The 19,758-nt window shown below is 48.0% G+C and overlaps 1 protein-coding gene and 1 long non-coding RNA gene across 2 annotated transcripts in view; both read left to right on the top strand.

The window, feature by feature from the left end:
- Nucleotides 1-19,758, top strand: part of LOC126519163 (tRNA (guanine(37)-N(1))-methyltransferase) — a 64,045-nt gene that overhangs the window by 4,070 nt on the left and 40,217 nt on the right. Inside the window, exon 2 of the mRNA XM_050168778.3 lies at nt 7,412-7,642. Coding sequence (XP_050024735.1) covers nt 7,412-7,642 — 231 coding nt within the window. The remainder of the gene's footprint in view (nt 1-7,411; nt 7,643-19,758) is intronic.
- Nucleotides 111-3,695, top strand: LOC129381947 (uncharacterized). The gene is made up of 2 exons (XR_008610018.2): nt 111-2,670; nt 3,632-3,695. It is a non-coding gene; the product is annotated as an uncharacterized lncRNA (long non-coding RNA).

The following is a 19,758-nucleotide window of genomic DNA, read 5'->3' as shown; positions in this document are numbered from 1 at the left end:
CATTCGAATCGCCAGTTGTTGACCTCGGCTGGCAGAACACGCATATGCACGAGCAGACGATGCAGTATAGTTTTACGTCACTATTTTTTGTGGCCCACGTGACCAAGCCATGTTGCGTTTCCTCCTCTGTGACGCCATAGCATCCCCCGGAGCCCAGAAACCGAAACCGAAATCGCTCGGTATAATAATGCTATTATTAAATTATTTATCGGGTGTATATGAATCCCACTGTGCGTATCGTGCTGCCTGAAGCATGACGCAACGTTTGAATCAACAAACGCATGAACGAAAATTTTGATGTCTCCACCCCTTTAAACGTTGCCAGGTTCAGATTCCAATGGCGGCCTGTCCGGCGGACATCACCGGTGGCTTACTAGGTGAAGAAAGACAAAACAGACGCCAACGAAGACAAAGAAGTTGTTAAAAACTTGACATTTTGGCCTCCACATGGGAGCCCTGTTAATAATGGAGGAGACACAGAAGAGGCATGAGGTTGTATGCGGTTTAGTAAATATGATGTAGGGTCTGGTGCAACTGTAGGTAGATTTGTCTTGTTCCCTACCTCTGTATGTGACGTGGCTCCAGGGGCGTGGCGAGCCAGCCTAAGCGCCAACATCTGCCTGGAACAGGTTGTCGGCTTCCAGAGTTGCACATGTTCGTGGTTCATTGCCGTCATGGTGAAAGCTCGTTGCGGTAGGCATCGTTTCAATGTGAGTCCATAGTGCGGCATCCATCGCTTAGCCATTGTGGGCACTGCCACAATACTTGCACGAGCGAGCATAAGACAATGTTTCATTCGACCTTTGGATGTTGTGTGGTTGCCGTAGAGGTAAGTGTGAAAGGAAATGTGCTACTCGTGCCACTTGGTATGAGAAAACTGAGAGCTGTGCATAGCTATCTATAGTCGGGTACAACTTTAGAAAAAAGGGAAGGCCCCGCCCAGATGACCGAAGTGCGACAGCCGATTGCCTCCGCAACTAAAGTAGTCCCGCTCAAAAAACCATGCTTCTAAAACGCGTAATTCTCGGTTGATGACTCGTTTGGTAGAGCTGTCGTGATTAGAATGCTACAGCACATGCTGGATTGTGAGAGAAAAATAACCCCGTGCTTTCTACAATGCTGCACGTCGTCTGCTTTTTAGCTTCATTGCAAGAGACAACAGAAGAAATAGCAGCTCTGCATGGCCTTCACGTCAGTTTACATGTACACGGCACATTTGCTACTCGTTTTCTGAGCTTAAAATGAATCAGTTGTTATTTAACAAGTACTTCAAGAAGCAATGCATTTATCGAAGCCATTACAGACCTGGGACGAGAAGATGATCGAGGCAGGAAAGATACAAGAATGCTTCATACATCATTTTAAATAAGTACTCTAGGTTTTAAATAGCATAAGATTTATATTTTCTTGGTTTTGTGTTTTCGCAAACCTATTATGGTTTTTTTTGTTCCTTTTCACTTTTTTTTTTTTGGCAAGCCTGTAGTCTTGTAAATTCGCATAGCGTAGCGTCAGCGATGCTCGCTGCAATCTTTCGTCGCTGGATCACGGCTGAGAATAAACGCGCGCGGCACAAATGATGCATCGTAAGCTCACAATAATATTTCCAGCATGATAGACCACCACTAACAGTTTAGGAATTTACTGTGACAAGGGGCAGACGCACACGACTGACGTGACTCAAACCAGTTCGAAGCATGCGCGGCCATCTTCTCCATCAGCGGGGTCACCGGTCGTCCGGCTCGTGACTTCAGTCTATAGGGCGCGCCCATTGGTGGAGGCCTGTGTGCATCCGCCTTGGAGGAGTAAATGACCTTTTTTTTCTAAAGTTGTACCCGGCTATAGTAGGGTACAACTATAGTAGGGTACAACTGTAGGACAGCAAAGCAATAAGACACCGTGAACTTACCTGTAAGTTGAGGGGATAGCCTTGAAGTTTGGCACCTTGTAGGTGCCCAAATTGGTAGTGGTGTCTATGTGAATATCCAATATCACAATTGAACTGTGTGCCACGGTGATGTTCAGAAGGCGCGGCATTGTGGGGACTACCCTGCTAATTCGTAGTGCTCACAGTGCGAGGAACAAGCGTGAGCACCAGGAAGGGGATCAAAGGCGATCTGTGATTGCCAATACCAACTCCACTTCTGCTGAATGCATTGAAGAACTTTTTTGCAGCAAAATAGTTATAAAATAGTGTATTTTAATGCCAAATACATTTCTAGACATTGATAACGTAGTGTTGCAGGGCCTCTTTAAGCAATGGTACTCAGTAGGGACCGACTGGCAACAACCCTGAACACTGTTTGGAAGCCTGTGTTATGGTGTAGGAAGAGCACTTGATTATTGCAGCATGTCTCACACATAGTCAAGGCAGCTGGACACAAAGTATGGTTGGAAAAACTGTCTTACATATTCGACCAATTTTCCAAGAATAGGCGCAGTAAAACAAGTCTAGTTTTATCTTTGTGTTCAGCCGACTGATTCAAGCCTTCATACTAGTAGTGTGCTTGTGGTAATCACCCGTCGCAAGTGGCCCTGGACCTGTTTTCAAGGAGCAGTTCAAATGTACACGTGTGAGTATCCAAAGAAGTGCAGGTGTATCAGAAAATTGGGTGCATGTTTATATAAAGTGAAGTAGTTTTATCACCTTTGGCAGTGCTTTATAAAACTTGTGTTTAACCCTTTCGCTGTCGGACGTTTCTGGCCGTGACGCACCCCCAGTGTCGGCTTGGTTTCAGGGAACGAGCATAACAGGGAATGAACATAGCAATTTATTTTTGATTATGATTGGTATACAAATAACATAGTCAATGCAATATGCACATTTCAGTGTTCTGCAGCTGTTGTTAGTAAACATCATCATCATCATCAGCCTGACTATAATATCCGTTCAACATCCGAATCTGACGATGCGGAACCCTCTTCCTCTCATGTGACTTTGTCCGAGTCCGAATCCGAGCTCAGCTCGTTTTCTGAATCGGAATTCAGCCACCGCTCCCATGAGCAGACGAAGGTCCCGCGCGCCGAGCCATCCGAAAGTAACCGCGCGCAGGGAGGATGCGCTTTCAGTCGCCCACGCAACGGAGGGAAATGGGACGTTGCGTGATCAAGAAGACAGAGGGAGATGGAAAAAGGCTAAACAAAGTTCGAAGGGCTTTACATTTACTGCTGCAAGTCGGAAGCGAGGGTGCGGCGAGAGAGCGAAAGCAGCAATCGAGTCACCCTTTTTGGAGAGGCAACGGCACGTGCGCCTGAACTTGACGCGCCGTAGCAGGCACACGAACAGAAGAAAAATAAAAACCTTCAAACCAGCGGAGATTACAGAACAACCCTTGAACCCATAACCACACGCGCGCGACGTATGATCCAGCGAACGCGGAGCCACCGCGCCACTCAGCAAAGAGAAAGTGGGGAGTGGCAGTCGCACCGTACTCTTCAATACATGGACTAACACAGGTCGGAGCGAATATACGAACTTGTAGAAAGAGTCAACAGATGGCGTGGCCAATACAGGAGCGCCTGCTTTGCGCTCAGGCGCGAAATTTTGAACGCACGATAGAGAACGTACCGGTACGTCAGTGACACCGTGGGGGGGAAGCGCGATGACGTACCGGTACGTCGGTGACAGCGAAAGGGTTAATGAAATTCAGCAATGTTGCAAGCTCTGTGTGCTTTTGGAAATAAACAGTTGTGTTTGCTAGGTTTCTCACTATGTGTTTTTTAATACAGTTCTTTTTGTACAGTTTGGAGCATTAAAAATAAAGTTGTGAGAAAGCACTACTTGCTCTAGTGGCTTTCACAAAAGGCTACTGAAGTCTTGCTTTGCTGCTGAAAAACGACTGAACTCGAAGTGCCTCCCGAAGGGTCACGTGCATCACCTCTTCTCAATTTGCCCTCCCCCAATTGTAGGGAAGAAGACCTTCCCGGCCTTTCTTTCGCTCTGGCCTTGTCAAAAAGATTTATGCTTGAGTCTCTGAAAGCGTTTTGTTCTGAATATATCTTCACACTCTTTATACATCTTATTTAGGATATAATGAACTTGGACATAATAAAGGAAATGTAAGATTTGGTTGGCTGTGTTTTATTCCAATGAGAATAGTACTGATATAATTAAACAAAACATGCCAGATCTAACACATTATCAGTTACAGTGAATTGATTATTTTCTTCACTTGGCAGCTCCAAGTATATACTGTGGTATCAAAAATGTCTCGACAAGAGCAACTTGAAACAGTACTGACACGTGAATTTGTTTATCTTTTGCACATGAGCGCTTTTCACCGTCTAACAAATGTTATCGCTCAGCGCAAGGCGTGCCTGCTTGTATCGGAAGTTCCTGGAATGTTATTGATGCTTCTATCCGCTGTCTGTTGTCACTGAACCTTGCGTAATCTGATTGCATGTATGCGCGATGCGAATGGTGTAGAAATTTCTGGAAGATATGTGGGCACCAGTGATTACTCTGGAATGTTCAATGACTCATCTATAAAAGCTGACCCTCTTTACCCGCTGATCAGATTTTCACCGATCGCCGACTGTGTTCGCCGCTGTCGTTTCTCGAGTGTCTGTAGCCTATCCTTGAGGGCACAGGTTCGCCCAATAAAACGCTAGTTTCGTTCCTCACAGCTTCGCTGTTTCTTCACCGTCACTACCACGTGACATCTGGTGGAGGTGCTTTGCGTTGATTGATGTGCCGGACGCCCCCACAAAGCTGTGACCCAAGCCCAAACGCGGAAGACAACACCAACGCCGCCAAGAACCAGTGAGGTAACTGCAGGCTGCAAGGGCTGCCTCCGGAGCACGGACTTTTTCCTGAGACGACTAGGAAGATTGTCGCCAAGTCTACCCCAATGGCAGCACCAGCATCATCCATCGTCCTGCAGCAGCCCAGGGAGCCTCTGACATCCCGCGGTTAAATATTGTTACGGAAGGATGAGAGAAGAGAGAGGAAGAAGATCGGAGACGCTGGCTGCTGCGTGTTGTTAGTGGTCAGCCACCTTAGCTGTTCTGACTCATCCTGTATATATGTTGTAAATATAGCTGTTATATACTCGAAACATCCCCGTAACATATTGGTAAGAGGTGCGGGGTACCACAGCTGTAAACAGAGCTCCGCAGTGGACGCCGCATCACCGTCTGCACCATGAATGACGGTGAGCACGCAGGATCAACGTCGTTGCCACCCCTAATGCCACTGTCGTCAGCTACGTCGCTGTCACCTTCAGTTGTCGTTGTGCAACCCAAGGATCCTAGAACTTTCTGCGGGACCGATGGTGCCAACGTTGAAGAGTGGATGGCCATGTAAGAACGCTTGAGTGGAATGAACAGATGGGACCCTACGCTTATGCTAGCTAACCTGTTCTACCTAAGAGGCATGGCAAAGGTGGGGTACGAAAACCACGAGGTGGAGCTAACCAGCTGGGACCAATGCAAAGAGAAATTGACAGACTTGTTTGGCAAACCAGCCGGCCGTAAAATTGTCGCAAAGCAGGAACTGGCCTCCCATGCCCAATCCCCCGCGGAGTCCTATGTCTCGTACATCCAGGACGAGCTGGCACTTTGTCGTAAAGCCGATCACGACATGACAGAAGCTGAGGTCGGGCACATGCTTAAGGGCATTGCTGACGGTGCATTTAATCTGCTCATGTGCAAGAGCTGCTCTACAGTTGATGCAGTCATTAAAGAGTGCCGACAATTCGAGCAGGCCAAAAGCCGACGCGTCTTGCAACCATTTGCCAGACTTCCCAATACTGCTGTAATGTCGACGTGGGAAGATCAACCCGCACAGCAGCATGTGTAGCCATCAGAGGACGTGGTGCGAATCATTAGACGTGAACTGGATGCAATGGCGCCCGCAGCTTTCTGTTCGTGTAGCCCTATTGCTACCACATTTTCAGTTCCCCTCGTATAAGCCATTGTTCGCCAGGAACTTGAAAACATTGGTTTACAGTCTGTGTGTGCTGTCGCCAATCCCAAAGCTAACGAACGCCCTCCTACTGTTTTCACTCCACCCCGACGCTTCTCTACACGTTATCGCAACCCGACTGAGTGGAGAACTGCGGACGACCGGTCGATACGTTTCACTTGTCGCCGCATTGGTCATGTCGCCCGATACTGTCGCAACTCGTGGCTCTCAACACCTCGCACGCTGACCAACCTGAGCCATTTTGATGGAAATACCCGCAATATGTCACTCCTCGCTGAGTGTAACTGCACCACCAGCTCTGCTCGGAACACATGGTATAGCCACTCACCATCGCCCCGCGGACATCAGTCTTGTTCACCGCAAACACGTCGGCCATCTTCCCGTTCGCCGCAGCCACGTCGTCTTTCGTCCCCTGTGACCTTAGGCCGCACCCTTTCGGAAAACTAGGAAATGCAGCCCTCGGAAGTGGTGCTGCATTGCCAACTACTGCAGCAAATCCTCTGTCTGTGCCCACAAGGAGAAGTGTAAATGGGTACCAAGAGAAGGGAAGCACAGTAGAAGATGGTAGAAGACTAGATGACAAGGATAAGTGTAAATGGGTACCAAGAGAAGGGAAGCACAGTAGAGGATGGTAGAAGACTAGATGGTGCGACGAAATTAGGAAATTTGCGGGTGCTAGTAGGAATTGGTTGGCGCAGGACAGGGGTAATTGGAGATCGCAGGTAGAGGCCTTCGTCCTGCAATGGACATAAATAGGCTGATGATGATGACAATGCAGTGTCATATCCTCTGGCATTTCCATCGCACATGAAGTGTCGCCGCACGTAAAGGCTGCGTCGGGCTGTAGAGCCAGGGTACAAAGCAGCAGGGCAGCTTGTAAGAGCAGACAGGGCAGACGCATCATTCTGGAATCGATGTGGTGTCCCAAACAAGCCTCTCCGGGAAACTGCCCAAATGCGGTGCCTCCCACGCTGATAGTGGCAGTCGACCGTGATTTCCAGTGCAGGTACTGATGAATAGCTAGCTTTGGCTGCAGTGTCATATCCTCGGGCATTTCCACCACACACGAAGTGTCGCCGCACAGAAAGGCCGCGTCGGGCAGTAGAGCCGGGGTACAAAGCTGCAGGGTAGCCTGTAAAAGCAGACAGGGTAAACACTCCATTCTTGAACCGATATCGTGTCCCCTAACAAATATCAGATTAAGAAAGGTATTTTTGTGATGCAGCTTCATTATTATGAGGTTTGGCTTTATAAGAGTGTGCGCAGTTGTAAGTTTGCCTGTTGCAGATTTGTTTTTGTTGCTTGCTCTGTCAGCTTCAGCAATGTGTGCTGTGTGTTTTCGCATAGCATTCTACTTAAATTGTGATTGTGTTGAACTGGTTTACTAATATGAGTTCTGTTGCATTTGTGCCTTTTTTAGTGGACCCTGAACTAGCCGTAAGGCTCTCCGTCGGACCACTGTTGTGTATTAACTTACCTTATTTGCAGGTTTCGACACTTGATGAACTTGACCCAGCTGCTCGGGCTGCGCTCTCTGAAGCAGGGGTCTCCGTGCTGGGTGAACGCCAGGTGTCACTTTCCTATGACAACTGGACAGCTGAAGATGTGTTGCGTGCTGTGATTGGCCAGCCGGATGCTTCGGGATACAGTGTGATTGGCCATGTGCTGCACCTCAACCTTCGCGACCACTTGCAGCCTTACAAGAAGCTAATCGGCCAGGTACGGGTCACTGCTTATTTGTTTAAAGTTAAGCTTTCTTTACTTGTTCCCCCACCTTGCGGGGGAGGGGGTGAAGAGGCTGGTGCTGACTGGTACTGAACATAGTGCAACACTGGCACCGAATACTGGTGAAACCAAAATGGCCCTGAGCGGCAGGTGATGTATGTAAGCCTGGATGTGGGCTACAACATAACACCTTCATTGTCATGTGTGAGATGTGCATCTTTTTGTGCCACAAGTTGATATTAAAGGCCCCCTGAAACGGTTCGAACAAATTTTGTAGACGCGTAGGGTACAGCTAAAGTTAATCATTCGCAACTCAATTTGTGTGAAACATCTCATATTAAGAGAGCTGCAGACGATTACAAGTTACCTTCCTCCATAATCATGCATTTTCTCCTCAACTCGTTCGCCGAGTGATTGGGGCCAAGCTCCGCCTTCACTGGCTCTGCGTCATGATGGCACGTCGTGTCGTCGACTTCTGGTTCTCTAGGAGCGAGCACGCGAAGCCTCTCCAAACTCCGCCAGCTGCTTGGCAGTCGACCTCAAGTGAGAGCTAAAGAAGGAGCATGCGTTGCGAGCATTCTGTCGCAGCGCCGAATGTGTCTAGTATTATGGTAATCACAGGCGAGCTGGGCGTTTCGACAGACCAGTGCAGGCTTAAACTCAAGCTGATGAAGGAATTCAAGCAGAACTTCTTGTTGGGCTAGTTGGTGCATGTTACTGAAGTACTAAAGTGCCAAACAGACGACACAAGAGGAGACACGGACGAGCGCTTACTATCAACTGATGCTTTATTGACAGAAACGCACAATATATACACAAATCTGGCAGCGCAACTCACGTTGAAAATCACATGGTAACCAGGCAAAGGGGGATAAGACAATTGTAAAAGATGACATTTGCGACAATGACACATGGTGTATAGGGCATAAGGACCATAAATGATAATGGTTACGCAATCCACAAAACACCGCTGTAAGGGAGCACCCCATTGGAAACTAAAAGATTAAGATTTTTCACCAAGTGCAGGTGACGCACCAACATGCTAAGTTCTAACCAAGGGCCTCTAAACGTGACATTTCACTTTTATAAAGCATTAAATATACACCTTAAAATAGGAAGAATTATTGATGATACAACCTGGGTAGCCAATCCGATAGCTCGCTCAACCGACGTCATTTGGTTTAACTACATCACTTTGCAGGGGGTGGCTGAAAACTCACAGGAGTGGTGCCTCTGTAATTGGTACCTGTGTACAGTGAACTCTCGTTAGGACTAACTTGGTTAAGCCGAATTTTTGCATAGAATGAACAACATGGGAACATTTCTTTGGTTTTCCATAGACTCAATGCAAAAAAAATCTGCTTAGGACGAACCGCCTCAGATGTGCTCTTCGGTTAAGACGAACATTCAGAGTGACCACCACCGCTAGTGATCCTAGAAGCTAGGGTGTCTCGATGCGCCGCGCCCGCAGGCACATGCATCGATGCATCCTACTGGAAGCCTGTGGCACACATCGCCCATGGACAGAGGTGAAAACAAGATTAGAAAACAGAAAGAGACAGTGAAGCTTCACTTCATGAACGCGGGTTACACGCAAGCGTTTAGGTGCTATAGCACATCTGAAGCTATCGGCCCTCGGTGCGTCTAGACTCCACATCACAGGTTATACTTAAGGCAGGGCTCAAGCGGCCGTGCCATACGCAGCAGCTAATTAGAACGCCCCCTTGTAAACATTCGCTTACTAACTATATTAACAAGCATGGTGTCAGCGTGCACAGGCAAACATGAATACATCGCACTTGATAACCACGGACGCTTGCTGTGAAAACGCTGGCATAAGGAATCGCAACAGTAGCAGTGAGTGAAGTGACCACGCTGTCTATCGCTTCAGTGCACACTGAGCGTAGAGAACACAGTTCACGCAAAGCTATGAGCAATCGGCCCACCTAAACTGTGCCCCTGAAAAAGCTTGCGTTCAAGATAAAGCCCCAGCGACTTCAGGTGGCCGAAGTACAGCACCCCCCTCCTTCCCCTCCGCGCAAACAAAGATGGTGTGCTTCCCCTCTCCCCCCTTTCCTCCTTTGCGCACACGAAATTGAGCCTCCATCGTCGGCTCACTGTTGCAACCTTTCACTCCCACACACAGCGTACGGCGTGCGAGGACAATGTTATCACGAGATGAACCTCGTATGTCCATATTGCAAACGAAACCTGCAGCAACTGCCAAAGGTGGTTAACCCAGCACGCCTCTGCCTACAACACTGACAATCTGCAACACTTCACCTCGTTTCTCCTTCCCCACTTTGCACAATGTCACTTCGACTACAGTAAAACCTCGTTAAACCGTACCCGCTTAAACAGTAGTTTCGGTTTAAAAGTAGTAAAGTCAATTCCCCGACTCAGCGGCCATTGAACATAATGTATTTTGTATCCGCATAAACCGTACCAGCTTATTGCGTACGCATCGGTTAAAACGTAGCGTTTCCACTTTTCGTCACGCAAACACGGTGGTGCGTCGTCTCCACCGGGCGGTCCGGCAGAACAACAAGCCTCAGAGATCGGTACTACGGCCTCCAAGCTCCCTGTGCGTTTGCACGTGAAGCCGCATCAACATCAACATCATTTCGACGCCGTGCCAGAGAGCGACTGAGCGTTATGGCGTCGTGCAAGCGAGGACTCGCGTCATGCCGAAGCTCGGATAAAAAAGACGCCGGGTGCTCAGCATAGAAGAAAAATTAGACATCGTCCGTGCTATCGAACGTAACACGAAGAAGTCGGCGCTGGCTCGCGACATGGATCTGCTGTTGACTACAGTGTGTGGCATTTGGAATGCGAAGTTGCTCGGCAGCGCTGCTGCGACCGCGAAGGGATGTCGGCTACGAGGTTCGACTTTTCGCCATCGTTGCCTCTGTTGTTGCCGAAGTGTCGACTAGCGACAGTGATGAGGACGACACGGAAAGCGACAGCACGGGCGATTCAGGCCCGACAGTGGCAGAAGCTGCGCGTTACGTCAGCCTCGTGAATGCAATCGTCGCAACGAGAACAGGGGCGCGATAACGTAACCATTCCAAACGAAAAGTTTTCCGAACTCCGGCACCTGGCAATGAAAAAGGCGCCCCGGGACTTATGCAGCACTAGTGCGCGCGTGCACGGAGAATACGTAACGCCAACGAGGAATCTGCCGTGCGAGTGTTTGCCGAGAGCAGGGGGGCTGGCTGAGAAGCTGGCACGCAGCTTGAATAAGTTTGAGGCTGCTGTCGTCGTGCTAGGCCGCCGCGGCATCAAACGAAAATAACACTTATATCGCGCGAAATGAATAAATACTGCATGTTTTTTCCCCTTTCATCGCACTCTCTCTGAGTTCCGTTTTTGACAGGTAAGTGGGCGATCTCATGCTATTTCGGTTAAACAGCACTACCGTTTAGTACGTACTTTTTCCAAGCTCCGGCCGACTACGGTTTAACGAGGTTTCACTGTACGAGCAATAAAAACAGCGCAAAACGACGGGACAAGCGAGGGGACACAGACAACAGCGCTGACTAACAACCAAAGTGTCTTTATTCTTTCAGTCAGCATATACAGTCAACGACTGAATTTTCGGACATGCTTGATATTTCGGACGTCTTCGCGGCACCACCACGAGCCCCATAGAATCAATGTATAAGGACATCTGAAGTTTCGGACGCTCGAACCCCCCGCCGTCCAATTTTCCGGACTTTTTGACGCGACGGAAGGTCCTTTGGCTCCTCGCGCAGCGCCCTTGCGAAGGAAATCGACTTGCAGCCGAAGCATATCGCCGCTTTGAACCACAACTAGCCGAATCTAGCCGTCACACACCGATTTGGTCTGGCCACGCTGGCTATGTTCATCGCCGCAAATGGCCACACTTCCGCCTCCGGCGGAGTTTCCGGAGCGGCGCTATTTCGTTTGTTTGCACAGGCAATGCCTCCTTTACTAGATGCCTGCCGCGTTGTCCGGTAGCTCGGTTCCGGGCCCTCTCCCTTTTCTCTCCTCCGCGAAAAGGCAACGAGCGCCTCTCATGGCGAACGCCTTAAACTTGCAATCACGTGCTGCGGCCTCTGAGATTAACGTGGCATCTGCTACCGTCTTGGAGGCCAGCGATAACGCCCGCTAACAGACGCCGGAAGTTGAAAAGGGAACAAGCGCCGCCTCACGGAATTTATGCTGAAATAACGTCAACTAAGGGAACCGCCGCTACAATGGGAAAGCGAGCAACGCGGCGGGCATCTAGTAAAGGAGGCATTGGCACAGGCAGGCGCAGGCCACGTTTTGGCTAGCGTGGTGTGTGGTTGTGCTGTTGTGTCAAGTGTGCTCTGCGACGCTAGGCCTAGGTGCTTCGACGCTCATCAGCGAACTCCACTGTTCGCAACTTGAGGATTTCGCTTGCCTTCGATGGCCCCCACTTCGTCTCGTCGTCCTCGCCGATGGCATCGAAGCGCGGAAAGCAGTACCGTGCCCACGGAAATAACTTTTGAACAGTTTGTTGACGCTGACAACGAGCTCAACTTCTGCGCAGAACTGACTGACGAGGGAATAGTCCGTCAGGTTGTGGAGGATTCGGAAGACTCCGATGTTGAAAATGAGGAGCCAATGCCCGCGTCACCTACAATCGCCGAGTTGACGCGAGCATTGTTGACTCTTTCATCGGTGTACAGTGCTGACATGACCCTTGCTCAGATCGAGGCGAATATGATCGCATGCAACTGGAACGCCGTCCAAACAACAATCAAGTTCTTCAAGCCACTGCAGAATAACACTGGCTGCCCGACGATGCACATGTACATAATAAACCGGCAGTCGGCTGCATACAGTTTTTTGAACGCCTCTTTTTATAGCGCCTTCATTGATGCTTTGGCAGGGTTTCGGAAGCCTGGTACTTCGCCCTTTACCCCTAGATCCGTGAAAAAGAGAAAAAAAGTGCGTTTTTTGCATGCATTCATTTTTTCGGACTGCCTGAATTTTCGGACGTTTTTACTTTCCCTAGAGGGTCCGAAAAATCGGTCGTTGACTGTATATGCTCCGCCGCTATCTGAAACCACAGATTGTACAGAATTGGGCATGCGCAGAGGGAATTGCAATTAATGTGATAGGAAGGCAATCTCCTTCGGAAGGAGAGAAATGGACGGAAGGCTTACACATGCTTCGCCACTAATGTGAAGGTGGAAGGCTTCGGATATAAGGCGTGCGCGGTCATCACAAAATTTTGACAAGTAGGTTACACCTTCGAAAGATGGCTTGCAGCCGCATTCATTGCAATGCAGTGACAGTTGACTATCTTTTGCCCGTTTTTGAAATTTGTTTAAGTGCTCGCGCATGCCGTCATTGATGCAACGCCCCGTTTGGCCGATATAAAAACGCTTGCATGAAGGGGGATCTTATACACCACACAGTCACAACAGTCACCAACAAACCTCTGTCTGTGCTGCTTTTTACAACTTTTTTTGTTGTTATTCATGCTTACTCTATTGACTTGGTGGCACAGGCTACCTAACTTATTTTTGGCAGTAAACAGCAACCTGACGCCTGCCCTGCTGACAACCTTTTTGAGATTGTGCGCAACCTGGTGAACATATGGTATAACCGCAACCATTTGCCATGGGCGATTCTCAGATAGAGCAGCTGCCGACTGCTTTCCTTTAAGGTTCGTTGCGAGGCTGTCAGCGATGCTGGTCAAAAGTGGTACCGAGAAACCTGCGAGCTTCAGTCTGGCTACTTGCTTTTCGAAGCTTACATCCACTTGGTGGTCACAAGACCGGATGAGGGCCGCCTTCATGCAGGATCTTGCTATACTGCGCTTGACTATCTTTGAGTGCGCGGACGAAAATGGAAGAAGGTTCTTATGAGACCGGGGAGCATATGAGACCGGGGAGCACTTAGACTGTCCTGTACGTGCGTTGCTTTGCCGTGCGCTCAGCGCGCTCCTTTGTACTTTCGCTAGCTCAGAGCCTGCACTGATGACCTATGAGGCGACAGATGCCTGCTTTAACCCTTTGTAAACTTTTTCCATCAGCATGAAGACACAGAAGGATTTTGAAGGTTATTAGGTGAGATGACATCGTTTGTGGCTGCTCGCCGATTTGAACAGAAGCGCCAAACGTCCATTACAGACTGGATGAAATGAATCAAGAGTACCACTTGAAAACGGTTTTCAGTTAAGTTCAGCTAAATACAGTAGAGCCTCGTTCATACGTTTTGGAACAAACTGCAAGAAAAAATTTACTAACTGGGAAAACGTAAGATCCAAAGTAAACGAAAAAATTTGACAGACCCAACTATTGTTGACATCTACGTAATGTGAAGAGTTGCACAGATCGTTGCAGCATGAGACACTGACATGCGTCGAGCTGGTGGTGCTCCGGCGACCGGAGAGGTGTTTTATTGTTTTCCTATTGCGTGATGTTTTAAGAGGGCGACAGGAAACCAAAATGAAACCGGGCTAGTGGGCAACACCGGATGTCGCCGAAGCGAAACGGGATGCTCACATCGTGCCGCCTGCGGCAGACAACGGCGGCGCATTTGGATTATCGCCTACTAATTGCGTGCAGCACGCTGCCAATGGCACAACACACTACGCACTGTGGGCTGTAAAACAGGTAGGTGAAGACGCTTATTGCAATAGGGTTAGTGGCGATAGCTGTGGTTGCGGCGTGCAACAACCCGTCCGGAGATTTGCTGGCACTGAAATAAGAAACTGTACGCACTGTCGTTTTCACGTGAGACAGGTGGCCGTATACTGTTCTCAATCGCGCGTGCCTCATGCCTTTTCTTGTTCACATGGGATCTAGCGGCCGGAAAACATGTACGATCACAGTCTGCAGCAGGGAAGGGCGTCACATTTTGGTTATTGCCTATCAAGAGCATATGCTACGCTTCCAACGGTATCACGCGCTGTGAAACAGAAACACAGCTTGCCGCAATAGGATTGGTGGTGATAGCTGTGAATGCCGTGTGCGACAACTGTGGAGAAGATTTGCTGGTACCAAAATGAGAAACTGAGTGCGTGCCGGCGTTTTCACACGAGAAGGGTGGGTGAGTATTGCAGTGAAGCTGTCATGGCAGGCACCTATATACTGTTCTCTACCGCGCGCACCTCGCACATTTTCTTGTTCTTGAAAACCTCACAGAAAGGAGTCACTCCAGTGACTACCCTTCCCGTGATGATTGTCTCCCACCTTTTCTTCCAGTTACTACTTGTATAGAAGATACATTATGTTTCTTGTAGCCTAATCGTTCAGTGCGCACATCATTTCTACGGTACTGACCGCCATACGAATTGGCCTTTCATGCCAAAATGTTTTCGAACATTACTTAGGTCTTTAGCATCCTTAAGGGGGGACTATCCCAACTTCTTGGAGTGTAAAGTGCTTTTACGCACAATGTTCAATTCATGACAGCCACAGAGCTGCCTCGAGTCAGGCTCAGGGCGAATGAGCCACCCATCAGTGCTGTCCCAGGGGGCGCACAGATGTTCGCACTGTCTACTTTTTGTACTCTGTGAACTCTTTTTCATGTATGATCTGTGTGTGCAAGTGTACATCTCATCGTCTTCCCAAGACGGGTACTGAAACTTTTATGATTGCACTGTAGTGCATACATATTTATTTTCAGTCTTCATGTTATGCGTTTCTCCTAAAAAGGGGAAGCCAAAGATGTCATGTTCTATTGCATAAAGATGTCATCACAAAACACGCATGTTACAGTGCTAACATGTGCTCTGTAACTCATGACTTGCTTTTGTTGCGAGGAGAGCGAGTAGCGCATTTTCCTCTCAAGGGAGAGGTGATGTGGTATCCTGTGTTGGCTTCCAGTTTCGGTTTTGGGTCGTTTACATCAGGGTGCCACTCAGCGCCAAACGCTGTAAGTTGCCTGATGTGTTTCCCCTCGCTGTAATAAGATCATTCTTTGCCTGGTCCCCGACTTGAGTAGTCCGGCTCTTTTTCTGCGACGCTGCGCGCCCCTGCCATTTAAGCCTCATGCTGTAGGTCCTCCGTCCGGCCGCCCTGTCGAAGCTACAACAGATGTAGCAGCCGAAAAACGTGTCATACGATTGCAGTGTGACGACATACTGAACGTTGGTGCAAAAAAAAATTGTGTTTTCCGGGAACGTATGAACTGTTAAAAAATGAGCATGAGTTCATTGGGTCATTTTTTGTGTCCTCGATTGCGAACGTTGTCACCTCTGCATGCAGTGGAAGTGGTCCTGTGCCTTTATGACAAACTGGTTTTGCTGGCTCTCAAGTGCAAGCATTGCAGTAAAACCTGTACTTCTTTGGTAAACAAAGCATTTTCAAGGAAAAAAGAAACACATCGAGATGGTTTCCATCAATGAGCACCTTACAAATGTTGGCATTTAGCGCTGCAACGTGAGTGTAAAATGCGTTAATTGGTTCTCTGTTCTCCCTCTTGCGAAGTATACTTGCAGCGCCTAACAAAAGCATGTACTGACAAAAGCTATGCACTTTGAGTAGCACAATAATAATGTGCGTTACATTTTTAGCACAATATATGACAGCACACAGCCAGTGTCATATTCGCGGGCATTTCCACCGTACACGAAGTGTCGCTGCAGATAAAGGCACTCCATAGCACTCCATAGCTTCATACACTTGTTGACAATAACACAATCAGGAAAAGAAATCTGAACACTGAGAATAGCGCCTGTGCATAAGCTTGCCCATGCCTGAGCTCCGTAGCCCACGAACAACGAAAAAAAGCTCTGTTCATACACTTTTGCACCTTCTGTACCCTTAAAAGCAATTCCTAACATAAAACAAAAAAACAGAGTTCTTCAATGACGCGAGTATCCACAAAACTTAGCCAAAACATGTGAAATCCCTTGCCGATGCCTCACTGCAGCAATTCAACAGTTAACTGTCATGGTGGCAAGTGCGCGGAGACGCAGAAAGCAAGAAAAATTTGACAAAAATGCACGAAAAATACCATGTGACAGCACTCAACCAATTGAGAGATGCAGGCCTTCTCTCCTGCCTCCTCTCATGCTTCTCGCAGCAGCTGCGGCAGCAAGATAGAAGTGTGCCGCTACCTTTAGTTTTATTCATGGGTCCGAAGCATTGTAGCTAGACCTGGTTAACTCAAGCAGGCTAGGTGACTGTTTGTCACCGCGCCATTTCAAAGGGGATTGGTTTGGACAAACTTTAATAAAGATCCTGCAGGACGCACGTCAGTGCGCAGTGGGCGTCTCCCACGCAGAGACCGACAGAGAGTACCTGGCGGCTGCTGTGCGAGCCTGTTGGATGGCCCATTGCTGATCATGTGGGAGCGGGCTTCGTAGGGTCTTCTCCTACTTGTCAGAGGTAGAGTCGGGCGGAACATTTCTGCACTCCCAGAGCACATGTGCGAGTGTCGCCGTGACCCTGCATGAGGAGCACGCATCGTCGGGGTAGACGTCCAGGTAGATGATGTGTAACATGGTGGGGTTGGGATAAGTATGTGTTTGTAACAAGCATAGCGTTGGCGCCTGCGGCCTGTTTAGTTTAGGGTGTAGGGGCGGAAAGAGATGTCGTCCCAAGCGAAAGTGTTTAGTGGTGCTAATAAATTATCATCATTATCATCATCAATAGTATTGTATCATGTCACGGGCCAAGGGATGTGACATGTGCACCGTGTAGTCTGGATACCTGTGTTTACTCTTGGATAACATTATGGTGCCTCCTTGCAAGGCATGAAGCGCTGCTGAAGAAGTGAATCGTAAAGCTATGTGCTTGTGTGCAACCAAGTAACATCAGGCTCAGCAGACCGCTGTGCAAAGAGCAGCGCAAGCAGCAGCTCGGCATCGATGTGGGGCGGACAATTCAGATCGTTCTCATGAAAACGATGCGAAGAGATTTCGCCACAAAGATCCTCTAGTGCGTGCTACCAAAAATGGAGCTCCCATTGAGCTGCTCCTCCAGCTTATGCTGTGACTGTGCTGTGTGTGCCGTGCAGGCTTGTGACTTATCATTGTTGTGTGGTCCAAAGTAAGCGTTTCTACAGTGTGGAGCTGCTTTAGGAAAGCGTGCTTCGTCTGAGGCAGCAGTGACTTATACAAAGTCTGTGAAGCTCTCGCCGACAAAGCGATACCTGAACTTCGGCCTGTAGTCGATGAGGATGCTTCAGAAGGGTTTCTACATGCGGACGACGCATTAGAATTAACATCACTTCTAACCGATGAGACCATTGTCATGAATGTGCTTGCATTGGATAGCGAAAGTGACGGTGACGATGTCTGTGATGATGCGGTAGAGCAGGCTGCGTCAACGTTGACCTTGCAGTAGGGCCTGCAGAAGATTCAGTCCCTCTGGGGCTTTGTTTTCATAAAGGACCTTCCGCTGCATTACGTGGAGTACCTGGATGCCTTGGAGATGGATGTCAGCAAGCTTCATGTAAAGCAAGCAAGGCTGACGATGTGGGGTTTTCTCGTGCAAGCCAGTGAGAAGTACGGGGTGAAATGCTTGTGGTGATCTCACCCCAGCATTTCTTCTAGATTTCTCAAGCTGAGAGGCTGCCGTGGCAACCTTCTCGCATTTTTTTGGAAGGTACCTTTTGTGGGGCCACCAAAGCGATGCCTCGGTGGAGCTAGCAGGTCATGTCCCAATCGTGAGCCCTCATTTATTCATTCATTTCATTTATTAATACTGACAGCCTTTGCAGGCTATTACAGGAATGGAAAAAAAAAAGAACATTAATACACATTAACAAGCACATCCGACACAATATACAAACAAATGCACCGGACAAGAAAAATAGCTAAATTAACAAACAAGAATACAGAATACACAAGTTGAGGCAGGGACTTATACTATTGTCTAGGTGCGCTGTGGTGTATGAATGATTCGAGGCATTCAATAAATGCATCAAGGGAGTCACTTCTCACGATGGAGTCAGGAAGCAGGTTCCACTCTTTAATAGCTCGAGGAGAAAAGCTGTATATAAAGCAATCATTATGAGAAAGTCGCACAGGAATGTATATACTGTGGCAATGTCTACATGGTTCGTTGGGATGAACTGTAAAGTACTGTGATGTATAAACAATCATTATGAGAAAGTCGCACAGGAATGTATATACTGTGGCAATGTCTAGATAGTTCGTTGGGATGAACTGTAAAGTACTGTGTTGTATTAATCTTAAAGTGACTGTGGATTAGCAGGAAAAGACACTTCATCTTTTCAACCTTTGTTCTGCCTTCAAGTGTTTCAAGGTTTGCTTGTTTACATAACTCGGTCAGTGAATAGATGTGGCGATATTATAGATAAAACGGGAAGCCAGTCTCTGAACTTATTCTATTTTTTTGCTATGTTAGATGCAGTGTAGGGATCCCACACAGTTTTCCCATATTCAATCACTGGTCTTACCAGTGCTCTGTAAGCAAGTAATATTACATTGGGAGTTGCATTGCGGATGTTACGGCTCACACCCTCTTGGCAGTTGTTATAGCAGTGCTATTCTTGAATGCTGACAGCCGCAGGCTTGTTACATACAATCGCAGCGCACAGGAAGCAAAGTTAAACAGTGAAACAAGTCAACATAATCAGCAGCTGGATGGAGGAAGGTGGTGGGAAGGGGCACTGGCCTCTCCCCCATTATAATTTTCTCACAACAGCTACGCCATCCCCCTATTTCTTGCTGTTTTTTCATGCAACCCGTTTATAACAATTATTGCTTATAACAACAGAGTTTTCGTGGCACTTGAATATTGTTTTAAGTGGGTTCAACTGTATAAAGCTATTGGTTTATTTTGTACTGCACAATAAGCATAAGAAAAAATGTGATACTATGTAAAACTATTTATGGCGTGCAGACAGAAATGGACATCTTAATTATAGCATATCATATTGACTGTAAATAAAGACGGGGACAGCGGAAGAGAACACAAAAATGACACGGGTGTAACTTTCAACTGGTTTATTCACGGCAACCCTTGGGCATGTATAGACAAATAGAACATGTACAGAACGCAGCAAACAAGAACACTCATCAGCCTAGCGGGGCAACCAATAATAAAAAGAAATCTATCTCCGATTTAAACAACCTAATGGAAGTGTCACTAACACAGTCGTGGCCTTTCTATGTGATATGCCTCCACCAGTTC

The sequence above is a fragment of the Dermacentor andersoni genome, chromosome 10, assembly GCF_023375885.2.
Source record: "Dermacentor andersoni chromosome 10, qqDerAnde1_hic_scaffold, whole genome shotgun sequence".
Lineage (NCBI taxonomy): Eukaryota > Metazoa > Arthropoda > Arachnida > Ixodida > Ixodidae > Dermacentor > Dermacentor andersoni.
The sequence above is the reverse complement of the archived record's forward strand: the minus strand, read 5'-3'. Positions and strand labels throughout refer to the sequence as shown.